The sequence below is a fragment of the Leopardus geoffroyi genome, chromosome A1, assembly GCF_018350155.1.
Source record: "Leopardus geoffroyi isolate Oge1 chromosome A1, O.geoffroyi_Oge1_pat1.0, whole genome shotgun sequence".
Classification (NCBI taxonomy): domain Eukaryota; kingdom Metazoa; phylum Chordata; class Mammalia; order Carnivora; family Felidae; genus Leopardus; species Leopardus geoffroyi.
Window position 1 is genome coordinate 72,286,170 of NC_059326.1, and position 12,360 is coordinate 72,298,529.

At 39.4% G+C, this 12,360-nt stretch overlaps 1 protein-coding gene across 5 annotated transcripts in view; it reads right to left on the bottom strand.

Annotated features, from left to right (window-relative positions):
* Nucleotides 1–12,360, bottom strand: part of NALCN (sodium leak channel, non-selective) — a 320,527-nt gene that overhangs the window by 192,647 nt on the left and 115,520 nt on the right. For all 5 annotated transcript variants that reach the window (XM_045481393.1, XM_045481373.1, XM_045481362.1 and 2 more), the window contains one exon: nucleotides 7,993–8,079. In XM_045481393.1, coding sequence (XP_045337349.1) covers nucleotides 7,993–8,079 — 87 coding nt within the window. The remainder of the gene's footprint in view (nucleotides 1–7,992; nucleotides 8,080–12,360) is intronic.

The window sequence follows — 12,360 nt, forward strand, 5'->3', positions numbered from 1 at the left end:
TTTCTGACAAGTTGCTGATAGGAGTAAAAAGTGGCACTAGAATCCAGGGGGCCATGAGGCAATATCTCATAAAGCCTAAGGTTCTTCCTTTACTCCAGCAACTGCTCTCCTAACTATATACACTCAGATACTTCTCACATATGTGCACAAAAAGTCATAGATAGGCAGTGAACTAGAATGTGTGCAAGAGAAAAACAGTGAAAAATGTCCATCAATAGGAGAATGAATGAATGGATGAATGAACAAATTGCAGTGCATTTTTATAGCAGGATAATTCCCCATGTGAAAATGAAGTGGTTAAAAATATGAGGTAGATTGTGCAGGACAAAGTGCCTGGTCAGCAACCAGCTATGTGGCTTGCACCAAATGACTTAAGCTTTCTGCACCTTGATGTCATTTGTTCAATAGATGTCATGATAGTACCTACCTCTGTGGCATTGTTTTGAGCATGAAATAATTTCACGCCTCAAACACACAGCATGGCTGACACATAGGGAGTGGTCCATAAATGAGAGTTGTTATTATTTCTAATGGTGGATACTTAACTATTCTTCCTATCTGTGTTTTTATATGACTTCATAATAATTTTTATGCAAGGAACTGATTGAGTATGGTATTATGAAATGGCTCCAATTCACAAATTATTCACTTGCAAATACATGGAACCTAGGTGGTGTTTCTTCAAAGAAACTATCTTATACAGAGTGATTTGAACATCAGGTCAGACCGTTAACAGTCTATTTAGCCTTTAAATGACTTCTCAAATCCTGTGAGACTTAAAAGTTTACTAGTGAAACTACCTCTGGGTAATACTACCAGGTAGTATTACTGGTAATACTACCTCTGAGGTAAACTACCTCTGAGGTCAAGTCCTACTACTCACATGGCCAAAAAGATAGGTCCCTTCTCCACCAGCTCCATGAAGCTCACGGTGGTAATGAGTAGTGGCTCTTGTAGGTGGAGGTGAGACAAGGTTTTCAGAGGGAATGAAGGAGGGAAAATTACTTTGGGTTCCTACTGTGGGAAAACTTGGCTTAAGTGGACTTGCTGCTTTCATTCCATTCCCATGACCTACTGCCTCTGGCCAATTGCCCATTTTGGGTGGCCAACTAGGAAACGAAGGGTCTCCCTGCTTCATGTTCATCTTTGGATGTTTTCCAGTGAGTCTCTTCAGAGCTCTTGAATGAGAAGTCACCAAACTCAGCTGTAAGCAGCCAAATTTTGGCACTGTGCAAGAAACAGAATAAAACCAGTCTTCGGGGAGAAAATAGAGGCAGGATGCACAGACAGAAGCAAAGATGCAAAACTGTGTGGCCTCCAACAGAGAGTGAGAGAAAGACAAAGAAAGCACAGCTGCCTGGTGGGCCTGATTATATGCAAATGCCCCCTGTGAGCATCACATCTGTTCCTTGCAACTAAACAATTCTTGAGTAGGACATAAATAGTCACTTAATCCTCATGACTGAGGAAGGAGACACTATCCCTATTTTACAGAAATATGCCCCAGGTCATACTAATAAATAGCATAGCTGAAATAGGTCTGTCTCTAGAGCCTACTTTCTAAGAGGTATAACAGGGTGATTTGTTCTCCTTTAGGAACAAGGCTGTACTGGGTATTGCTTCATGAATTACCTGGGAAGGCAGGTGTGAGAGGGAAGGGAGTCAGGAGCCATGTGCTGGAGGCAGATGTAGCACAAAAAGAAAAGGAAACCAGGTCTAAGTCTTGGCTCATCCTTATTCTCAGGCTTTTCCTTGTCATTTCCAGCCATCTTGTTCCCATCCTAAGAACCAACAGCAGGAAGATGTGGGACCTCAGATGACGAGCAAGGCAGCAGTGCCCAGGGAAGTAGAGAAAGAAGCAGAAAGACATTCCAGGCAGCACCAGGGTGCAGAGAGGGAGTGTTTCAGGGGCTACAGGAGGTTCGCTTATTTGTCCTTCACTTAGGAACGAATTTATAAGGAATTTCAGATTTCCTATGGCTAAGTTCCTTATTAAACGTGGTATGAATTTCATTAATAAGTGGCTAAAAATGAAAAATGTCCTAGGAAAATTAAGTTAATTAAGTTAGCACTAAGTTAATCCATTGAAAATTTCAACAAGTGTTATCACAGAGCTCACCACACATAACCTAGCAGGTTTTGCTCTGAACTTGTGGTTTTGCAATTAAATTTAAGAGCATATATGCATTTTCGTTTATTGTAAAAACAGAAAAGACCACCCTAAGGGTGCCAAATTGAATCCTTTCCCTGTATGCCTGGATATGACTCTCATTATGGTTATAATTATAGCTACGATTACACTTAAAATTTGTGTCTCACAACACAGAGTGGAATTTCTAAGTTTCTAATTGCAGATCAAAGGTGCCTATTTTTTCCGTCTACAACTGGCTCTTTAAAGCCCATTATTCTTTAGAAGAGTAAGAAGAACTCTGAGTTTCCTAACTCATTTGAAAGCACCATAATCAATATATGGAAAGAGGAAGCAGGGATACCACAATGATTGCAATGAATATGAGGTAAAATATGTATGTGTGTACATAGTAATGTAGGAAAACAATAAAAAAAAAACCCTGTTCCTATTGCTCAGATCCCATCACTGCTCAATGGAATATATAAAATCTTAATAGATTTATTTCTGCAATGTAAAAACAAATGTATGTATAGATATACAGATGCATATATTGTATGCATATATATGCATGCATGCAGGTATATACACATATTATGTTGTATGTATATACATATACATAAATACGCACGTATTTTTTACATTGCAGGAATACATATGCACATATACACACACATATATCTTTTAGATACATACATACATACATACATACATACATACATACAAAAAGACAAACTATTACACATCAAACACCCAGAATCACAGAAGGATCAGTCTACTATGTATTTAGTTGAACAGTAGTAGGGAAGATTAAGCCAAATCAATCAATCTTATTTTATTAAATTATTTAATTACTTATGGTTAGCAGGAAATACACGTAGATGTTCATACCAATAAAGTAGACTAGCATATGGAAAACAGAATAGAAAATAAAAATATAGGGAATAACACCAATGAAGAAAGTAGGCAAACCCAAAGCTATGTCACAGGAAACAAGGACGGATATGGTTTTTATTTTATTTTATTTTATTTTATTTTATTTTATTTTATTTTATTTTAAATATATGAAATTTATTGTCAAATTGGTTTCCATACAACACCCAGTGCTCATCCCAAAAGGTGCCCTCCTCAATACCCATCACCCACCCTCCCCTCCCTCCCACCCCCCCTCAACCCTCAGTTTGTTCTCAGTTTTCAACAGTCTCTTATGCAGATATGGTTTTTAAATATCCTTCACTTATAAAGGCATTCAAGCCAGTCTCCATTTACGTGGTAGGTGGTTTTAAAATTTTGAATATTTGAAAACAGAATTTATGGAAAGGCTGTTTTGGAATAATTGAAATTTATGCATTACTTACTATTATGCCATCTATGTGAACTAAAATCCTATTACTATAACTTATTTCATTAGTTATCTATTTTATCAAAGCAGTAGGATATATGGGTTTCTGGGTAAAATATTTTGTGTTTTGAACTTGGAATCAGGGGCACCTGGGTGACTCAGTCGGTTAAGCACCTGACTCTTGATTTTGTCTCAGGTCATGATCTCGCGGTTCCTGAGTTTGAGCCCCACATCAGGCTCGGGCTGACAGTGCAGAGCCTGCCTGAGATTCAGTCTCTTTCTCTATCTCTCTGTGCCCCTTCCCTGCTCGCTTGCTCTCTCTCTCTGTCTCAAAATAAACAAATAAACATTGCAAAAAAAAAACCTGGAGTCAAAGTTTCAAACAAAGTTCCACCCGCAGGACAAAATCCATGGTTTCTTCAATACTCAAATAGGAACTCTGGGCGACCAGTCTGCCATCTCTCAAATATTTATCCATACCTAATTTTTCTGATTTATTTTAATGATGGCCAAATTACTAACTCAAATTAATTACAGCTGTTCATATTTTTTATTCCAATAAATTCTACTTTTTTGTTAAGATAGGAATGGTTTTGGTTTTTTACAACTATGTCATTCCTGAGTAAGAGTACATTTCTTTTCTGTCTTTTTGTTTTTGTTTTTGGTTTTGGTTTTTTTGTTTGTTTGTTTTGACTTACATCCAAGTTAGTTAGCATGTAATGCTATAATGATTTCAGGAGTAGATTCCAGTGATTCATCTCCTAGGTATAACACCCAGTGCTCATCCCAACAAGGAGACTACATTTCTAATCTTAGACCCATTTATTTCACATGCTGAAGAAGATAAAAACTCCTGAAAGCCGTAGGAAATAATCAAAGTCATGGCTAGGTCCTGCTGACTGCCACCATGTTTGAGAAGAGACACACTGGCAAAAGCATTCAACATTATCCAACTTTGAAAGATGCCTTCAACCAACTCCCAAAGTATTGTTTGTTTTACACTTAAAAATAAATTATTGTATAGAAATAATGTTATTGGTATCATCCACTCAATATCTGGTTCCTAGAAATAAGACCAAGAGAACAAATAGAGCTTCTTGTAGGTGAGAAGTCGAATGAATACTTGCACAAGCCAAGAAGGTTCTAGATCCTTCTTTCACTTGATTGTTCTCTTGTTTGGTAAACACCAATTGAGCCTTTTCCCTGTATCAGGAATAGCTCTGGCAGTGACCATGATCGTTATGGTCCCTACTGCTATGGAGTTATCTCTGGTTGGAGAAACAGACTTTAAGTAATGAATGATACCATTTTAATTTATTTTACTAAAATCATGACAAACCCATAACATGTGGAAATATACAACCAGGGCACCTATGTATTCTTTGAGGATGAGGAAGGCTTCCTTAAGGAAGTGACTTTTGAGGTGAATTCTAAGTGGGAGAGAAGAGTGTTCTAGAAAGAGGAAACAATGAAAATGACAGAGCCTCATGCAAGCAGAAATGCTATTTTATAAGAGATATAAAGTGTAAAGGCAGGAGTAGAAAAACTGGCTTTCTTGGTAACCTCTAGGCTACCTCTGGAAAGGGATGATGGAGGATAAGCTGGAAGGAATTAAAGCAAATACTTATTCTTCAATGTCATTCCTATAGTTTAAAATATGCTTTAGGAGAATGTAACGTCACATTTTGCCCATTTTAAAAATGAAAAGAAGTGATATATTCTACTGTTTGCCCTTGAGGGTGAGATATCATTATGATTCCAGGCAGGAGCGAGTGGATGATTCCAATGAAAATTTTCTTGTTACCTAGTTTTTAGATGGCATTAGTCATTAATAAAAAGCCAATGAGTATTTCATGGCCATTTTATTTTAAATATTTTTTTCTTTACTTGATTCTTTTCTTTCTTTCTCTTTGAATTAAATGATGAATGGTTAATCTATTGTCCACTCAGACCCATCGATCCCTTGGCCATCCCACTTTTCATTTGTACTCTTTCAGGTACACTCTTCTGGAAAGCTTGATTTTGGACCAAACATGTAAAGCTGAGCTCAGTGGAACTTTCTTCATATTGAAATGTCAGAATTTATTCACCTTCACTTCAAACCATATGTGTCATTATTCATAAAACCTATCAAACATGCCACCATATTCACAAAGATGTCTAATATGCAGGTCTCTTGGATCCAACATTGACATACTTCTAGCCTAACATTTACCCACCCCTTCACTGACCTTTATTTTCCTATATCCATGCACAGTGCTGTTCTTTCATTACACTCTCCTGGCCATTTATCTCTTGCCATCTCAAATTTCTGTGATAAGGAGGCTAATAACTTGCTTTCTCAATCCAGACTGCAACCTTGACGCATCTACTCAACAAGCATTTAATACATTTTAGGCAGCGTATTCAGGGCCCCTGTAAGACTTTGATTTGGTACTCATGGCTGGCCTGATAGTTTATTTCTATTACAAACTTACGTTTCCTTGGCGTATTTTTCTCCATTAGATACAGCATGGAGCTAGGAGCCTGAAGACCCAGGTGTACCCAGGGCCTCTCAGTTTGGGAGAGGTGCAAGTTTAGGAGCTCACCCAGGCCCTCTGGGTCCTCACATCCTCATCTACAAAGGCTGAGGGAGCATGGCAGTCTTTCTCCATCACTGGGCTATACCGAGTGAGGGCCTTCCTTGACCTCTCAGAGGAGGAGTGAGGACTCCAAAATGTAGATTGCCATAGCATCCTGCTTTACTTCTTTAAAATCCTCATTGCTCATGAGAAAGAATGAAATATGGCACTTTGTAGCAACGTGGATGGAACTGGAGAGTGTGATGCTAAGTGAAATAAGCCATACAGAGAAAGGACAGATACCATATGTTTTCACTCTTATGTGGATCCTGAGAAACTTAACAGAAGACCATGGGGGAGGGGAAGGAAAAAAAAGAGGTTAGAGTGGGAGAGAGCCAAAGCATAAGAGACTCTTAAAAACTGAGAACAAACTGAGGGTTGATGGGGGGTGGGGGGGGTGGGTGATGGGTATTGAGAAGGGCACTTTTGGGGATGAGCACTGGGTGTTGTATGGAAACCAATTTGACAATAAATGTCATATATTGAAAAAATAAATAAATAAAATCCTCATTGCTCTTGTAATTGCTCTTTAGACGCTGGTTTTTCTCCACCCACCCGGAAGTAATCTCCAGGAAAGCAGGACTATCTTAGTGCCACTAATTATCAGCTGATGACTGATTACTGAGTAACGTTTTAGGCAAGAAGCTACCACTACCATGCTGTCATTGCCATTACTGTCAGTAGCAATGGCAGTACCAGACACAGTCGTAGGAGTTAAATTATTAGCACCATCCAATATACAACAGAAAGAAGCCACAAAATAATATTAGGTCTTATCAATACTCCTTACAAATGTTTCCTCTTTTCCTCTTCATTCTTTTAACTGATAGAAACAAATAACTATATGGTCAAATGCCACAGTAATGGTCCAAAGTACAATACTTTGCTTATGTTATGTATCAATCTTTGAAATGTATCAATCTTTAACCCCCACCTAGAGTATGATCCAAAAGAAAGAAAAGCGTGTTCTTATCCTGAAGCAGATGAAAAACCCTTCCCCGATTTATGGGGACGGATGTAAAGAACTACAAAAGCAGCCCCTTGTAAGAAAAGGATTTGTAACTGAAAACAAAAGACAGTGAAGAGAATCAAATTCCACAGGAGAAAGAATCAATTCCCTCTCCCCGGGATGATGTGGCTTGACTCTTCACCCTTAAAGAGTAAGGAAATGGACTAAGTGAAAATGCAGTGGGGTGGTAAGGATGCTACTTTTGGAAAGGTGATATGTTTTGAACACGAATTACTGATATTTGGAGGGAGAGAGGGAGAACAAAGCAAGAGAAGATGCCAGGGCAGTCCACCAAGGAAAAGGAGTTTATTGGGCTTTATGAAGAGATCAGCGTAGAGGATAAGTCCAAAACATCCACAGACCAGAAACCCGATGGGACGTCCCCTGATGGCTTCCCAAGGCCCTAGGATCCACCCACCATCCCATAGCCTTATCTGCAGCAGGTGCAGTTTGTTAAGGAAGCACCTTTATTATGTCCTGTTGCTCAGACAGCTTGCAGAGGCAGAATAAGCTACCTATTAAAAATATTCCTTCCCAGTTCCTTGGGAAGGTACTCAGTTAAGTGGATTGTGATTGTGACCACCCTCATGTAAACAATTCAGGCCTTTGTAGAAGAATATTTTTACATCATTTAATATGACAACAGAATATTTCACTGATTTAATACTGTTGGGATGCTAGCATTACCTGTGTGCATTCATTTGCTTGAAATTTACCAAATCCTTGCTGTGTATCTTAGGAAAAAAATAGGTAGATCCTGGGAAAATAGTGCCCAGGATGGAGCAAAATACTGTCCCTGACTCCAGGACCATGAATTTGGACAGACATAGAGTTCCTTGGATAAAAGTCAAAGAACTCTGCTGCATGAGTTTAAAAATGGTATTTACTGCACCTGGAGGCAGGCTGGGGCGCGTCCCTGGGGCTTGTTGACATCCACGGCTACCAGCTGCCATCCACCAGCAGCGTCTTCATGGAACATCTTCAAGACAAAGAAGGAGATGAGTCAGAGACACTTAATATGGAACATCGAGAACTCCTACTTTATGTCTCCAGCGCTTACATTTTTTATGTTATCAAAGATGTGTCTTTTTATGGATTTATATTTAGAACATGAGTCATTCCAATTATGTTCATTTGAACACTGAAAACTTAAGTGAATAATAATCATAATAAGAATGATGGTAATCTCTAGCCTGAATTTATTGAGCCCTTGCTATGCATCAGGTCCTTTCTGCTTTATACATCCTTGGCATATAATTGCCCAAATATTCTTCTTGACTAGACTTTAAAGTAGGCATTTTATCCCCATTAGATTGGTTATCGATTATTACATATTAGACCTGGGAGAAAATGAAAATGAGAATTCCCAAGCATTATGTCCAGTGTGATTTTTACTAGGAGTTGTAAATTTTTATCTTTATTTAGTGGACATTTCTCACTGAGCCAACAGAAAAATATTCTCTGGATAAATAATATAAGAAGTATGCATGTGGCACAGGGAATAAGGCTGGTGTTATTTTAATGGTAGGAGACTGACATATCACTTAGACTCTGTGAAATTATTTTAACTAGGCCAAATTAATCTGCTCAGCAGAATTTTATGTACATATTTATGAAGGGAAAAGTAGTTTCTTTTGCCTTAAAATACATAAGTGATGAAATCCAGAATGGTACAGGATACTAAAATCTGATATTTATTGGATTGGATATCTGGATTGTTGGCTGCCTAGTTTATTATCTTACTGCACATTCTACTACCTCAAAAATTAGTCATCCATCAATATTACAGCCAGTGGGAAGACACTGCCCACTATTTCCCCACTAGTATATTTTCTTTCCAATTCCTTATGGGTTTGTGTGTAGCAGGAGGGGTGTGGTTGGCAGTGAGGTAAGTTGGGATTAACGATTTTTATTTTTCTAAGACACTAACTATAAGCTAGTTTTTTTTTTCCTGCCCAAGGCCATAGCTTCACACATGTAAGTAGACATTTCCTTTGCCATACTTATTCATGTCCTTGTGTTAGTCTGTGTTCAAAAGGGTAATTATCGATGGAAATATTAGCCTATGCAAAGATCCCATACCTAAGATTCCTGGGAGCAGATCATTTGCAGAAAGACAACTTTCCCTCTATAAAATAAGTGACATAGTCAGGGACAAGTGCCAAAATTCACAGACCATATATGTATTTACCAGAAAACAGTTTTTCTAGGGGTGCCTGGGTGGTTCAGTTGGTTAAGCGTCCAACTTGGGCTCAGGTCCTGATCTCATGGTACATGGGTTCAAGCCCCACATCAGGGTCTGTGCTGACAGCTTGGAGCCTGGAGCCTGTTTTGAATTCTGTGTCTCCTTCTTTCTCTGCCCCTTCCCCGCTCACACTCTGTCTCTCTCCCTCTCTCTTAAAAATAGATAAACATTAAAAATATTTTTTAAAAAAAGAAAACTTTTTTTAATCGTTGAATTGACAATTCTCTACAATGCAAACCTGCAACTCAAGAAAATGGTGTATCAGTTGTTTATGTCCTAGAATCAATACTTTTCAAAGACTGCATGGGGGGCTTTTTGCCAAGTATGCTACTTATTTTGAACTTCAAAACATATACAGAGAGCACCTTTCATAGGACATCCTACACAATGTTGTTCCACATATGCTCAATTTAATTATCCCATGAAACAGTACCCTGATTTATTTTTACATTATGCTATGTTCACCCCAAGGATAGCTACCATCTGTCTTTATACCACATGTGTATTTTTAAGTGACAAGATGGGGGTGCACATTTACCCAAAGATTCTTTGATCAAAGATGGAAGTTACAAATTACTTTGCTCAGGTGTCCACGTACAGGATTCTGATTCCCTTTAGAATGAATTTTGAAAGGTATTCTTAGTGGTAGAAGCAAGCACATCCCCATGAATAGGCTCATTCTGAGACTACATACATTGGTTGAAATGCAAACCTTTTACGGTGTCTTTTAAAGTTCCCGTCAAAATTCTGGGTGTCTCCTTTTAAGGAGAAAAGACAAAAGCAATCCTGTCAGTCACTAGCTAAAAATCTTCTGTATGTGCAGCCTATGGTCTCTTATCATGACACAAAGGATCCCTGGGGCATAGATTTGCTTTGATCAGTAGCAGACTAGTTTTCTCTGTTAAATTATTTTTTTTCCAGCTGACCAAAATCAAACGAATCAATTTAATTGTTAGTAAAAGTGTTCTCTCAAGGTCACCCCTTTGTATAAAATGAAGTGAAGGAAATTCAGACATGTCCAAGGTTCCATTTGTCTTTAGTCCCCTGAATTATAAAACAACATTTAGATTGGTTAATGTGACAGCTATGTGAGGTAGACAACAGGACATCCCAAGCCAGGAACCCTCAGGGCTCGAGTCCTGAGCTGCCAGTTGTCCCTCCATATCCCTCAGTATGACCCTAGGGAACTATAATTCGTACATAAAGGTTAGGTACACGTTAATTGCCAGAGCCTAGCTCGAGTGTTTTTTGAGCACACATAACACAAATGTAGCCTTGTGTGGCCTTCAAGCTTAACAGTTTCGTTCTCCTCCAGGCAAAGTGAAACAAGCTTATCTCCACCATGAATCAGCGTAATCGGAAGACCACATGACTGGTGACTGGTGACAGGTGCTGAGGTGAAGCAGCTAAGGCGTGAGAACAGAGGCCTGGGATGGACAGCGGCTAAGCTCAGGATGTTTCCTACTAGCACTCTGTGCATCCCAGCATCCAGCTCTGGGACAATACACCCACACTACTGTGGACCTATGCACGTGCTGTTATATCACAGACCTATGGGTTTCCTGACCTTTAACCCAACACACAGCTGAGCATGGGGCCACCGTGACCCACGGCTAATAATTGTGCAAGTATGAAAGCCATCATCTCCATCAGAGCTCAGACAAACTAATGATTACTCCTCTGAAATTTTCCACATCATTTTCTCTTTGTTTTCCTGTGACATGTTATATTACAGTCTCTCCACAAGTCCTTTGGCATTATTTTTTCCCGTAATTTGTTTCTATGCTGTGAGTCGAAAGCAGACTGCTTTGTTAATAAAAACAACAACAACAACAACAACAACAACAACAACAACAAAACAAACCCATTCAGTTCTCATCACCTGGTTTTCTTTTGCCTCTGTACGGTCCACATCAGAGGCAAGTCCTCTTGAACTAAGATATCAGAAAGCCCCTTCCTCATCCCATTAATAAGTATAATTTTCTTTCTCAACACCAATGCTCTTGAAAAGTCAAGGGACCCAAAGACACCAACAGGTGCACTAAGCCTGAGATCCTCTTAGCCCTTCTGTGAGGATAAGTTACACAGAACCACTGCACATGTTCCACATACTAGAGAATGGCAGGAAGTGGCTCCAGTTCCGCAAAGCTGTGTGCTTTGCAATACAATAGCCATCTTTGTTTTATTCTCTTAATGCCTGTCTGTTTTATTAGAATCATAAACTAATGATGTAGTTAAAAAAATTTTTTAATGTTTTATTTTATTTTTGACAGAGAGAGAGCCAGAGCATGAGTGCAGGAGGGGCAGAGAGAGAGAGAGACAGAGAGAAACACACAGTCTGAAGCAGGCTCCAGGCCCCGAGCTGTCAGCACAGAGCCCGACGCGGGGCTCGAACACACAGACCATGATATCATGACCTGAGCTGAGGTGGACGCTCAACTGACCGAGCCACCCAGGCACCCCAATGATTTAGTTTTTACAACTATTCCACGTGAAGTCCTTGTGCACAGAGTTCTGCCAGATTTTGCAAATCTAACAGAATCGCAGGAAATGATGTCCCTCCTCTCCTCAGACACAAAAGCATCTGAGCCACTTGCCTCCTGGCTGGCGAGGGGCTGGGCGGGGCCTGCAGCCTGTTGCCAGGCAGCCCAAGTGATGTTTCCCGAGGCTGCTGCAGGAGCTCTGGTTGCCTAGCAACCGGGTCCTCAGCCACAGCATTTCTCTTAATGAAGGTTTTTCAGGATTCTCTGTGTGATTACCTCTGCTGAATACCTAGACGCATTACCTCTGAATTACCAATTTATTCCTCCTGATTAGGTATAATTTTGCATCAAAACCATTTTGCACAACTTTGTTCAAAGTCCCTTCCCATTTCACTTTCTATTAGAACTGCTAGCTGATTTGGTGGAGCTTCCAAACACGACTTTTCCAGCTGTGGCTTTATAAATAAGAGTTACTTAATAAGCATAATGTGGTTTTAAAGTCATTTTATTTTAGGTCATCTCTTAGGAACAC